Below are 13,933 nucleotides of genomic sequence, written 5' to 3'. Positions count from 1 at the left end.
ATAAACTGTTGGTACAAACCCAATACAAGAAACCCTTTATGGTTTACCTTCACGAGACTCTGTATTTTCACACTTAATTCATAGCAAACACCTCTCACGTTTAGATCATACAGACTACAGAGAGATACAAGATTAATTTTTCATGGAAAATCAAAACTCTCGGATCTCTCACCTTATCCACCACTCTCCAGCCCTTTACTGGATTGATCATACACCCTCTGCATGTAGGCCACTGAAGTTAATAGTAAATACACGTTCTCTCTAAAGTGGTGTGTCTATGTCTGTAATTGTCTGTAATCTTGTTAAACTGTTCTCCCTGTCTCAGTTTATTTTTTTTTAATCTCTCTCTGTCTCCCTCTCCAATAATTTGGATGTCCATAGCACAAGTGGATCATGGCTGGCTGCCTTGCGTGTTTGTGGAGGAACAGGAATTATGTGGTGATAGTAGTGACACCCCTCATGCTCCTGCCTCTGCCACTGACCATCCCAGGCTCGGTAAGGAAATTGAAAACTGATCATGATTTGATCCTAAAATGAGAACCACAATTACATAATGACAAATACACATAATTGTTGGAACATACCTCTTATACTTATTGTATTTCTCCATGAAATAACATAGTACTATGACATCAAGAATGTTGTTTATTTGAATGATTAGGCCATAAATATGAGATACTGTATTTGCACCAGGCCCTGAATCTCTCTTATAATCCAAAATGGCATCCATTAAAGCTCTTCTGTAATTTATTGCTGCTAATGTTTGCTTTGGCTTTGCTGAACTGTAGTTTGCTTTGCTTTTGCCATTAGCTTTTGGCTTACCATGTCTGTGCCTTGCTTAGATCTGTCTGTGTTTTGCATTCACTGTAATGTTTCATCTTTTTTTTTTTATTTTAGGTTAACTTTAGGCTGACAACTTCAAACCTGGCCAGGGACTACAGATGAAAACTTGCTACCAGGCCAATTCTGGCATATTTATATAAATGTTTATTGATACGCACTGTCCAAGAGAACTAAACAGAACAAATAAATAAAAATGGTGGTCTACCCAAATAATTTAAAAAAATGTTTAGGCCACCCACTGCCAAGCATAACATATATTCTGATTGGCTACCTGAATATCAGGTAGACATCCTTATGTTCAGTGATGCAAACTGATCCACACTGATTAGCTGTCTTTTCAGCGGGCACGTGATAATGCTACTTGATAGTGGGTATTTCTTGAGGAGACAAGTTTACAGAGAACCATGGAAAATAGGAAGTAACTGTGTGAAGGTCAAGCAGAGAGAGCTGCGGTCAAAGAGTTTAATAACTAGACTGTCACATGAGAGCGTGAATGATGCTGTGGTGATGATCGCAGGTGAGTTATATCCTAGAGGCACATGGCCTGCAGGTACAGTGAGTGCATGTATTTTTAACACCTTTAAACACCACTAATTGAGCTTTGGATTCATGCCACAGTCAGCTGGCGTGTCTACCTTGGGGAATTTTGACAGGTTAAAGACAGTACAGACTGCAGCACTGTGGATGTGTTGTACGGGCTGGAGGAAAAACTTCGGCCGCTGCAATAGTCTAGAAGACGGCTAAAGCTCCTGTGGTTTTCTGTCCGTGACAACACAAATCATATACTTACAAATCAATCTTATTTCTAGCTGGCAGGAGATTGTGATACATTATGAACTGCAGTTAATCCAGTCCCTAACATGGTATTTTGAATCAAAAGTAAAATAGGTTTTTCATTATGTGTCCAATTATGAGTATGCTTGAAGAAAGCAGATGCAGAATGAAAGAAACCATTGATAATCAAAAAGGATCGAACGACACCAGTCTAGTAGCAGTTTCAGCACTTTACAGTACACTGTCCGTCTCTCTGCTGCACAGTGGCCAGAAAAGACCTCTGCCTGTGACCTCGTGCACCACGTAATCTCTGATCATGCTTAATGAAAAAGCAGGATAGGTTCAGTCGCTCGGCCAGTTCCATTTATTCAAAGTATTCTCTGATTGTTCTTGTCCAGCTGTTCTCTTTCAGCGCAGTGTGCTGTGACGTGTCTGGGCCAAATTTCCTTAACCTGTTCAGTGTGTTATCCTGGCAATTACTGCTACAGCACGCATCTGACCTTATCTGAACGTAGCCTATACATAACAACCTGCGTTATACACTGTCCTGGCTTGTGCTTCACAGGAGGCAGAGTGTGCCTATGTGATCCTCCTGATGGCTGTATACTGGTGTACAGAGTGTATCCCTCTGGCTGTGACCGCCCTGCTCCCCATCATTTTCTTCCCCATGATGGGCATCATGGAATCAACTGAGGTATCGACACCTTCATCTCTTCCCTGCACTGAGCTTTTAAACTGTTTCTGAATGGCACAAAATACTCATCATCACCTGGAATTAGATGGTTTATGTTTTTCTAGGAAAAAGTGTGAATGTCCTGTTGAGGGGGTTCAGTCCACCCTATGTTCCTACAGCTGCATGTTTTAAAGTTTCCAGGTTACTTGATCTAATGTTCCCTTGCTGGATTTTTTTTTTTCAAACTGAAACAGTCCCATGATCCCTCAATCCTGTGTTCCCTCAACATAAACACATTAATAATTTGCATACTTCTGTTATATTCTAAAAATGCAGTGCAGTAAATAGTCTAAAAGGTGTTTTTGGTCAAGTTGTTTCCAAATTTAAATGAATAAATTAACATTGCCAAATTGGAATTACCATTGGCATGAACAACATTAGCCACATATGTAACATTAAACATTAGCAACATACACAATGCTACTGTATGTTCCCTCAACATGAACAGATAAAAAAGATGAATCATGTCCATTATGTCAAACCCTGTGGTATATTCATGACACAGCAGAATTTGATAGTACATGCTCAGTAAATAATACTTTAAATGATAAATTAAAAAAAAATACTGTGTATGAAAAAATGGAAAAAATGGTGGACTCAGTACATGTTGGTAAGCTTGGGAAAGTCTCCTTGTCTTGCTTATCTCACACCAGCCCCCAAAAATAACCAAAAGACATGGCATCCTAGCAGAGAGGCTGGGGAATGTGAAATATATTACGTATTCATGTTTGACAATCATCTCTTTGTTTATCATTACAATCATTTAACCATTTTTATTCCATATTCACACTTGTTCAATATTCCATTCTGTGCTTATTCTACGTTTATGTTTGTTCATAGACCAAAGAACCCAAACTGTCCTTGTTACATTCTGTTTGATCTTCAGCTGTGGCGGTCGTGCGTCACAAGTTATGAGTCATGAGTCAAGCCTGTGGAACATGACTGAGAGCCGCAGGATTGTGTATTGAAAAGCTGTGCGTGTGAGATATTGTTGAAAGGTTTTTAACCAATTACATTTGTCACCTTGTCTCTTATGACCTGATGGGGATTTTAGTTTCTGTTCAGCAAAACCTCAACCATTCAGACCGTGAAACCAGAAGGTATAAGTTGGGAAGATTTTCTTTGTTTCGCTAGATCAACCTGCACCAAGCGACTTTGACATTGTTGGTGTACTGCTGCTCTTTCTGTATTGCAATATTATTAAAGCCTAAAGAGAGACTACTTGAGCTGTTCTCTAATTTGTTAAAGAATATCACAACATTACTTTGAGGGAATATTGGGCCCTTGTTTTCATATTATTTCCTCTCCAAAAGAAGCCAATTTCTTAAAATGTATTTACTGTTTCACAGGGCCCCTATTCCTTTTCCAAGCATCAAGAAATCGATGCAATGGTATCTGTTCCAAGATGAGAATATGTGTTTGGGTTTTTTTCTCGATCCAGGTGTGTGCTCAGTACCTGCCAGACTCCAACATGCTCTTCATCGGTGGGCTGCTGATGGCGATCGCAGTGGAGCACTGGAGCTTGCACAAGAGGATTGCCCTTGGCGTTATGCTGCTTGTAGGCGTGAAGCCATCTCTGTGAGACGCTTTGCTCTCTGTATATTTTGCCCCACGATAGTTTAGTGCTCATATTGTCTAGGCTAATCTATAAATCCAGTCTCATCACTAAGGGTTCATTAGGAGCTGAAACTATAAATCAGCAATTGCTTGTCCTTTGACCACAAAACTTGCAGGATATGTCCACATCAGTACCTGATATATGCTTGGAAAGTTTCATTTAAATCGACTACTGGGGGGCGCTATAAATGCAAAAACGCACAACACGGTATGACACAAATCAGGCTATAAATCACAAAGTTTTTCCAATCCTTACAAAACTCGCAACACTAGTCCACATAAGTACCTGAAACATACCCTGAGAGTTTCATTCAAAGAGACCACGAGGGGGCGCTATAAATGGAAAAAATAGGTGTGGCAGAACACAAATCAGACTATAAATCAGAAGTTATTTGTCCAGTCATTACAAAACTGGCACCATATGTCCACATAAGTACCCAAAACAGACCCTGAAAGTATTTTTTTTAATGAAGCTGTTGTGGCTTTCAACTTTTAATGGTCTTTGCTGGCTTGAACCCCAGAATCGCCACTTGCAGCTATATTCATCATTTGCTTTTCTTCCTCCCCAGCCTGATGCTGGGATTCATGGCCATCACAGGCTTCCTGTCCATGTGGATCAGTAACACAGCGTGCACAGCCATGATGGTGCCCATTGTTCATGCCTTGGTCAAGCAGCTGTCCGACACAGAGGCCAAGGCAGAGGACGGGGATTCGGACCTGATCGGCCAGCTGAACCAGGCCTTCGAGCCGACTGACACCGACAAGAACATGAGAGACAGCAGCAGCAGCATGGGTGTGTGTATGTGTGTGTGGCTCCTGTCAGATTAGTAACTGACTGACATGTTTTGGCTGTTTATCAGATGATTTGATTTGATGCAGATCAAGTTGATGACAGCAAAGACACACGGGGCCAGACTGAAATCAAATCCAAAGATAGTGGCATCAGTTCAAGTTTATGTTTCATAACTGTCTTTGGATTAACAGTCTGGTGTCTTAATATAAACATTTTATATGCTAAAATCAGAAATGATATAAGAAGACTCATCTTTTCACAAAAGAAGGTCTCAGGTATGGAATTTAATTCAGTATATTATGTACTACTCATGTAGTATCATGGTGTACTTTTGTAAAGCACAGTTCCTATATGTTCACACAGGTTTATCTTTTTGAATGATCATAAATATAAAACAAGGTAAAGACAGAGTACACCCCTGGATTACTTGAAAAAGACACAGAGTCATTCAGGCTGGTAACTCTTTATACTAATGTTCCTTAACAAATTATTCGTGAGATATCAATAAATGTTTCATAGATTATCATTGCTGCATTCATAGAGAAGCCATAAATACAGTTATAAGTGTATAAGACTGTTTGCAAACAAGCAGAGTGCCTCTAAGTAGAGTGCAGATCTCTGCTAGGCATGTCTCCCTAGCAGAGATTGGGCTACCATAAGTGCAAAGCAAAACTCGGGAGTGAATCTCAAACACTTTTCAAATTACAAATTAAATTACCACAGTACTCAAAGATAATACAATATAGTATAGAAAATGTATTATAAACCTCTCAAAGCCTCTCTATTTTAGCTGTTTCTTGTTCTCTCTGTACCTGTTTCTGTTTATTAGACACATTCTACCTGTGGTCAGGAAACTATGGCTCACAAAAACTTTTTCTAGGTCTTTGCGAGAAGTCATATGGCTTTCAAAAAGAGTATAAGTTCAAACTGTAAAATTCAACTGTTATGACCAGAAGTTAGTGAAGCGCTGAGGTGTACCTCCACACTGATGTCACACAAGACATTTGAATAAAAGAATATGTCTTGTTGGCATCAAAGCTCCAGCGATCCAGTGAAGACCTGTACCTGGCTGACCCTCAGTACTTTCCCTCCAGGGGTTTATGACGTCAATTCAGAGGCGGAGACGAGCAGAATCAAGAGGGAGCAGAAGTATGCCAACCTGTCAAAAGGCTTGAGCCTAAGTGTGTGTTATGCTGCCAGCATTGGAGGTACCGCCACCCTCACAGGAACCGCACCCAATGTCATTCTGAAGGGCCAGATTGATGAGTATGTGCCTACAAGCACTCACAAACATAATCACATACCCGCACACAAACTACTTTCTCAGCTCCTCAATCATTTTTACTCCTGGAAGACTGGTTTTCTTCTTTCATGTGGCCATTTTTGTTAAAAACTATATTGTCCTCAATTTATTCCAAATGCCACAATATATAGAGTATGAGTTTGTTCCCTATACACACTGAGGTTGATTCATCTTGACTGCAGTGGCTATGGCTCCAATTCTTTTTCATCCTGCACTATAAAGGCATATTAACAAGGAACCTGTTTTTGTGCTGTATCATTCACCTGCATTACCAATCTTAAGCATCCCATCTTGTAATTTTCAGCCATCTTACTTTCTATCAACTCTGGACAAGATACTTTGGAGCAGTGGTTTCAGGCTTTCAATCAAACCAAGACATTGATATCTTTAGAAAGCAGTTTTTAAAAAAAAAAAAAAAAAATACTATCAGATGTGATTAATCATTATGACATGGCAATGATCACCATATTGGTAAGGCTACCATAACACTGTTCTTATGTCTGCTATTCTACCAACAGACTCTTTCCAGAAAACGGAGACATAATTAACTTTACTAGTTGGTTTGCCTTCGCTTTTCCCTACACGATCTTACTGCTTGGCTTTTGCTGGTTGTGGCTGCATTACCTTTTTTTGGGCTTCAGGTAAGTTTTGTGTATTTGATGCATGCTGCCTTCATTATATTTTAATAATACCACATTTAGCATGAAATGAAAAAAAGACTCTCTCAATGTGTTATTCCAGCTTGAAGAAGTCTTTTGTAAAGAATGATGGGGACAGGGAAGCATACCAGATAATGAAAGATGAGTACAAAAGGTTGGGCAGCATGAGCTTCGCTGAGGGCTGTGTGCTGGCTGTCTTCACCGTGCTGGTTGTCCTCTGGTTCACCAGGGAGCCTAGCTTCATTCCTGGTTGGGCAACTGCTTTGAATAAAGACAAACCGTGAGTGTGATGACCTCCATGACTCCTGAATGAATCAGTTGTTATATAATTTTGTGCGTAAAACAAGAAGGCGTTTCATAGTGTGTTAAAGATGAAGTCATGATACCCACTTCCCCACTGTAACACTGATGATGACACACCTTCATCCTGACTTGGCACACCTTTGTAAACTCTGCCTCGGGTTGATTCTGAATGTTTTTCTTGACAGTAGTACTTTATGCAAGACTTTCAATACTCTCAGAGCTGCACAGTGTTAATGGGGTGATATGTACAGGTCAGTGTAGTACTACTAGTAGTACTATGGGCAGATTACTGAGGAGGAAGTGGGTATACTCTCCTGTACGCTGTATATTTCAAACACTGCTAGGCTCAATTGCTGGTGACAGATGTAGATATAGTCCATAGTATACCTTCAGCTACACCACTGATAGCCTCTAGTCATTATACTGCCTTTTGAGAATGTTAATGAGTATTTATTGTGCATTTACAGGTATGTCACTGATGGCACAGTGGCCATATTGTTATCAGTGCTCCTCTTCTGCATCCCATCCAGAATACCCAGGTGTAGAGGGACATCTGAGGATGGTAGGCCATTACTATGCACTTGATGATTAATGTTTTTTGTGTGCACTGCACCAACGGGTACACATTATTGTCAAGATATGTGAAGAACCAAGACCATATTAGACTTTATGACTGAGAGAAAATCAAAACAAATGTGGTTTTGAGGGTTTGCGTGAGGACATGTGAGGACATGTTTTTTTTTTTTTTTTTTATGTATCCTACACTTCATTAAGTGACGATGAGAAAATCATACTGAAAGATACATAAGTCTTCACATTAATAGTAGGATAAGAGGGAACTTGTGTATGTTCAAGAAAAAGGGCAGCAAGTTGACCCCCTTTCAGGACATGTCTGTGCACATTTGTATACAACCAGAACTATTTAAGTTAATTTGCTGTGGTATAATGTTTTCTGTTTGTGTTAATTCAGTGGCAGTAAGATATGAGTACAGGTTTTACTATATAGTCGTGTCTGCCTCCTCCATCTGTACACTATAACAGATGGAGATGAGAAAATATATTTTACTGCCATGAGTCACAATCCATCTAGCTGACTCAGTGCTCTGTAATAAACACTGTTTTCTGTAGCTTGATAGCCCCAAGGTCAAGCCTGTGCAACACTACATGCTGATCTGTTTCTGAGACAAATTACTTCTGAATGAATACATGCTCTTATTCCCTCTGGGTAACTTAAGTGGAGCATGACCTACTTGTGCTTATAAGGAAAAAGGTCATTTGTAGTCCTCAAACGCGGTTAAAGCAGGATGTTGTGTACACAAAAAGGTGCCACAAAGATCAAGCACACTTTGTTTAAGAGGCTCAAGGCAGACTTTGAGGTGCCTCAGAGTGTCCAAGTCCATTTTTCATCTCGGAGGAGAGAAAAATGAGAAGTCAGGGTCATTAGATATGCAATTATCAGCAAAACATGGACACATATGAACACGGTAAAAGTATGAATCCAGTGATGAGGAATTTTACCTGTAACTTTTGTAGGTGCAGCCTATCCTTTTATCACATTTCCTTTCATCTTTGTGGAGCATCTTTATTGTCATAATGTCATATCAGTAATAATAAGAGTTTTCATAATTTTCTTCAATTTTGCTTCCCTCTTCTTATAGGACAACCCCTCAGTGCCCCCCCAGCGCTGCTCAACTGGCCAACAGTCCATGAAAAGATGCCTTGGAACATGATTTTGCTTTTGGGGGGAGGCTTTGCAATGGCTAAAGGAAGTGAGGTAATATAGCTGATTACCAGGCAAGCATGTTACATTTTTCTTCACAGTTTCTAATGCTCTTATTTGTTTTTTTTTCTACATGAAGGCATCTGGACTCTCCAAATGGCTGGGCGATGCTCTGTCACCCCTGCAGAACATCCCTCCCTTTGCCACCTGCATCCTGCTGAGTCTGCTGGTGGTCATTTTCACCGAATGTTTAAGCAACATCGCCACCACAACTCTCTTCCTGCCTATACTGGCCTCTATGGTGAGACTCAAACTCTCTCTCTCTCTCTCTCACACACACACACACACACACACACACACCTGACAAGCAGAAATTATAGGCAATGTTGCAATGTCAGTCAAAACCATCAAAAGCCAATGCCAATCATGCAGCCAAAGTCCATCCATCAGAGCTAAGGTGAGTAATCCTGATTGAAAAGTACATAAAATTAATGTCAAAATTTTCTAACTGAAACACTTAACACTCCCAAGCACAAGCATCAGTCCTAAACGGCTCAAATTTTTGAGCATCTACCACTGTAGGTTTGATGGTCATGCATACACTGTGTAAATACCCCAACAAAGGCAAATCTTACTGGGCCACTCAACTGTCTGCTTCTACTGAATTTCCATTTAAATAACACATATGTTTTTACACTTGGTAAACCAAGACAAAAAATCAGTGTCGTTGCCACATTATTACATTCGTCTGTCCATACACAGTAATATATTGATTATTTCCAACTTTTTAACAAGAACAAGAAGCACGGAGACAGCTGCTCCTTTGTTTGATGTCAGCTAGTTGCATTTGTCAAAAATAACGTCATCAGTCAAACTGGGCCCTTTAAGGTTGAGGCTGATGTTACACATGAAACATTTTCACACAATTTGGTTGCATCAATGAGTTGCAAATTACATTAACTTACTACAATGAAATCATTACACTAAACATTTCAAATGCAGGAAATACTATGTGCAACATCCAGTGAGAATAATGAAAACAATATCCATAATGTAAAATGTCTACTTATTAGCTCGTTGTCCTTACTTTCCCATCTATTTGAGGTTATTAAATTCATAAGCATATACAGTAGTTTAGACCTTGTGGCTTCCATATTCACATGGAGGCCATTTTCCTCTGACATGACATTCAGGGTGTAGAAGAGACACGCTGCATGTAGTCAAGCCTGCAGCTGGAGGACACTTTAAGACACGTCTTACTGGCCTTCATGCCACACAAAACTCTCTTGATGTTTCACAGTTAACTCATTACACCTTTCCTGTTGAATCATCTAACACTATTAAACAGTAACGTTAGCTAGGAAGTGGTTGTATGCTAACTGTTGTCTAATGGTAATGAGTGACCAAATAAATTGTTTTACCTTGAAATATGGCCCAGTGTTCCTTCTGAGCTTCACTGTCCATTGTTTTCTCAGCTGTTGAACAATCAGAAAGTGGTGAAAGTGTTGATTTTGTTGGATTACTGATGTTAATAAGATATGCAACCTGGAACACAGCAGTACCACATTATATTTTTGATTACAGCATAGGAGCTTCCCACACCGAGTCATGTAATTAACGTTAATTAACATTACAGAGTGATATTCCTCTAATCATGCAAACCTGGCAAACCTTCAAATTGTGACCAAGAAAGGGAGTACTCCAGACTTATGATGAACACTCATTTACTGGATAAATGTCAAAACTCGAAATAAACGAACAACCAAGGACAGAGATGTGTTTTCTTTGCAAAAACAAAATAGGATGGCCTACAAGTTTATTTTGATGCAAAGTAAAGTAAAATAAAAATCAGGCACAGTGGCACACATTTCACCTGTCTTCTACAATTGTTGCTGTGCAACACATCTGCTACAGCAGAACGTGTCCATTATAATCAATTGAACAGTGGCTACTTTGGCTACAATGAGTCCTTCGCACTGAGGATCTTGATTTTTTGTTCGCCTGGGCTATTTGTTTTGCCCTCTATGTGCATCTACATGGCCCTCCAGCAGTGAAACACATGGCTGGCAACACAGACGAGGTTGGTGTAGCAGGTTAAAAACAAAAGAAAACAAAAAACGCTCCACCACACCCGCGTGATCGGCAGCGTCCATGCCTGGATTATACTAAGCGTCAGCCTTAAAATGAGCCACGCGATGTATCAGGTCAACCACCGGGGCGCCTCCCACATTCTTGAATTATGTGCCAGTTCCTGATGTCTGGAAATGCAGATGGATTGGATTAGAATCTGTGCAAGATGCCTGATTGACCCGCCAACAAATTCTCTGATGACTGTGCACAAAGAGTCAACAAACAGAGTAAACAAACACAGCAGCGGCCATGAAGAGCTGTGATGTTGCCGACAGTGAGCTAGATTTTGCAATTTCTTCTGTTCTCGACAAATGTTACCGCATCGATGAATGAAAAGACAAAGAATTAGCCATTATAAAAGTTGCAGTGTTTATCAGTTAAACTACAATGACGGGTCTTGGTCCAGTGGTCTTCGCCTGTGGGCGGGACAAGCGCTGACTTACTCCATGACTCTGATAGAGTCATGGAGAGACCCAGTTGAATTACAGCATGTTTTATGGGCTTATTTTCCATGGCCGATACACTGTGTAACTCAGAGGAAACTAAGTTGCATACAACCAAAGTTGCGTAACAGAGTTTAATGTGTAACGTCAGCCTTACCCCTGTTGACATCACTGTGAACCCCCTCACTCCCAGGCCACCGCCATCAACCTCCATCCGCTGTACGTCATGTTGCCTTGTACCTTCTGCGCCTCCCTGGGCTTCATGCTGCCTGTGGCCACTCCGCCCAATGCTATTGTTTTCTCCTATGGCAACATCACCCTCATGGAAATGGTAAGACCCTTCACTTTTCCATCATCTGTAAGAAAGGAAAAGGCATTGTAGGAAACCTTTTAGATAGCGTCTTTTCCTGCACACTGTGTTTTTTATAAGCACTCATGTCCGAGTATAAGACAGGTGGTGTATATGCATCTTCATATCCTGACTGTCCTTACTCACATGGCAGACTTTTTGAACTCTAGGTCACATACTGTGCCAGTCTTCAAATACAATCTTGTGGTCCATAACCAATTACTGTTCTTTTGTGTCCAGGCCAAGGCTGGGAGCGTTCTGAACATTATGGGAGTCATAATTATCAACATTGCCGTAAACACTTGGGGTGTGGCCCTTTTCCAGCTCAATACCTTTCCCAGTTGGGCCAATACCACCAAGGCCCCTTGATGAACACATGCAAATGGAAATGATGAAGAGTAAAGAAGCAATGAGGCAGGAGAGAGAGATGAACTATACATCAGCATGTTACTGACAGACTGGGCTGACAGCCATCTTGGTGTTATTATTTTAATCCCCATTGCTGGTGGTGCCTGTCCATAAGTATGAACAGGTTCGGCTTGCAACCAACACCCAGCCTAACACTGTGACGTGTTTAAGTCAACCAGCTGAAGTTGTTGATTGAAAGCACTGGTACACCTTTTGTTAATGTTTTCATTGGTCTGAGCTCATTTTTCAAATTTGGACACTTTACTTAATTCTTTCAGGGTTACCAGAAGAGAGTTAGTTCTCATTGTTGTTTCAGTTTAGTTTATAATAACTAGTAGCAATTAATAGTAATGTTTTCTTGCCAACATCAAAAAAGTCAATGATTTTTTTTTTTTTTTTTTTCTAATTTGTGTAACAGCTGTTAATATTTTATTTAAATAACAGTGGTGGAAAGAGTATTAGAAATTGCTACTCAAGTAGAAGTATCTTGTGCTTATATTTTGGTGTTAGTATTAGAGTAACTTTTTACGAAAAGTAACAAGTTGTTCATCTGAGATGTAATCTGAGTAAAAGTTACAAAGATACTTTGTTGGATGCAGTCTTTTCCATGCAGGTCTAAAAGAAACCAATTAGAAAATTTGAAGGTAAAAGTAAAGAAAGGTAACTTCTCATCTGTGCTCACTGTCTGTTTACTGGGGAAGGATCTATGATGTAGTGTATGATGGTTCAGCATGTGATGCTTACAGGGAGCCTGTAAAAATTGTAGTGGATGGGATTTAAAATGTAGCCAAGTACAATACTTAAGCAACAACCCGCAGTAACTTCTACAATTATTTAAGGGGGTGGCAGCTGCCACCCTAGAAAAATGCCTTGCCACCGTAGTTGCCACCCCAATTTCAGACAATTTATTTATTTATTTTTTAATTGTGGCTGTTTGGAAACTCGCTGTTACAAGACTCAAATGTCCGAGTGCAAGTAAATGCAGCAAAAGATGACACTCCCACTATTTAAGGGGTTGATAAATAAATAAATAAATAAATAAATAAATATTTCTATGCCACCTTATGGTTTTCTATTCAATGCTTTACTCATGTACCACAATAATAGAATGTTTTTGAGTTAAAATATCCTCATTTGGGGGTTTTCCAAGCAAATACTGATATATGTGATCGTTTGTTTTTATCAGCATATATATTTCTGCCACCCCTTAAAGTCTCCATGCCACCCTCTTGTCACCCCATGAATATTTGTCTAGATCCGCCCCTGGCTGTAGGTTACAATTTAGTGATAACTGGACATACAGTTACGTGCATCATGAAAATAGTGCATTTGCCAGATTTCAATCAATCTTTTGCACTGAATGATAAAAGCTAACAGAGTAATTCATATTCCATGAAAATCAATATCTAGGCTTAGGATTAGGTTCAAGGGTTCGGTTTAGTTTTGATGTCTCTTCCTGCTATTCACTTCCTGTTGAGACTGTTAAATTTGATGATGGGCTCAAATCCTATTGCCATCCATAGGATTAGAAGCACTGGGTCCCCAATTGATTTAAATAAGAGCCAAAGGGACAGAAGGCAAATCCTTTCAAAAAGGAATGGAAAACAAATGACAGAAAACCAACTTGAGTGGTTTAATTGAAGTCCATGGCAGGGGGGCAGTACCTATGTGATGGGGAACAGGAGGGATTTTGACATTATGTAACCACAGTACCTGTAAAATGACCCAGAGGTCAAAGGAGTAAGCAGTGATGACATTATTGTACAATCTAGCCACAGCTTTCCCGGTAAACACTGTGGGATAGCATCTTCCATTTATCCCTCTCTTTCAATAAATTTTTGGTTGGGTCTCACACTTA

General features: G+C 39.9%; 1 protein-coding gene across 1 annotated transcript; it reads left to right on the top strand.

Annotated features, from left to right (window-relative positions):
• The first annotated feature begins 346 nt into the window (after window positions 1–346).
• Window positions 347–12,036, top strand: LOC115370163 (solute carrier family 13 member 2-like). The gene is made up of 12 exons (XM_030067054.1): window positions 347–495; window positions 2,183–2,311; window positions 3,792–3,928; window positions 4,537–4,774; window positions 5,878–6,026; window positions 6,582–6,704; window positions 6,805–7,002; window positions 7,493–7,587; window positions 8,684–8,799; window positions 8,885–9,046; window positions 11,512–11,649; window positions 11,908–12,036. Exons 1-12 carry the CDS (start codon window positions 394–396, stop codon window positions 12,034–12,036), a joined length of 1,716 nt encoding a protein of 571 aa, XP_029922914.1. The 5' UTR covers window positions 347–393.
• Window positions 12,037–13,933: the final 1,897 nt, after the last annotated feature.

This window comes from Myripristis murdjan, chromosome 13 (assembly GCF_902150065.1).
Source record: "Myripristis murdjan chromosome 13, fMyrMur1.1, whole genome shotgun sequence".
Taxonomy (NCBI): domain Eukaryota; kingdom Metazoa; phylum Chordata; class Actinopteri; order Holocentriformes; family Holocentridae; genus Myripristis; species Myripristis murdjan.
Note: the sequence above shows the minus strand (reverse complement) of the source record. Positions and strands in the feature narration are given on the sequence as shown.

Excerpts from the sequence above, each read along its gene's own strand:
- LOC115370163 (XM_030067054.1), top strand. The coding sequence starts at position 394 with ATGGCTGGCTGCCTTGCGTGTTTGTGGAGGAACAGGAATTATGTGGTG. Across the intron at positions 496-2,182 it reads CACTGACCATCCCAGGCTCG|GAGGCAGAGTGTGCCTATGT; the intron begins GTAAGGAAATTG and ends TGTGCTTCACAG. Across the intron at positions 7,588-8,683 it reads TAGAGGGACATCTGAGGATG|GACAACCCCTCAGTGCCCCC; the intron begins GTAGGCCATTAC and ends CTCTTCTTATAG.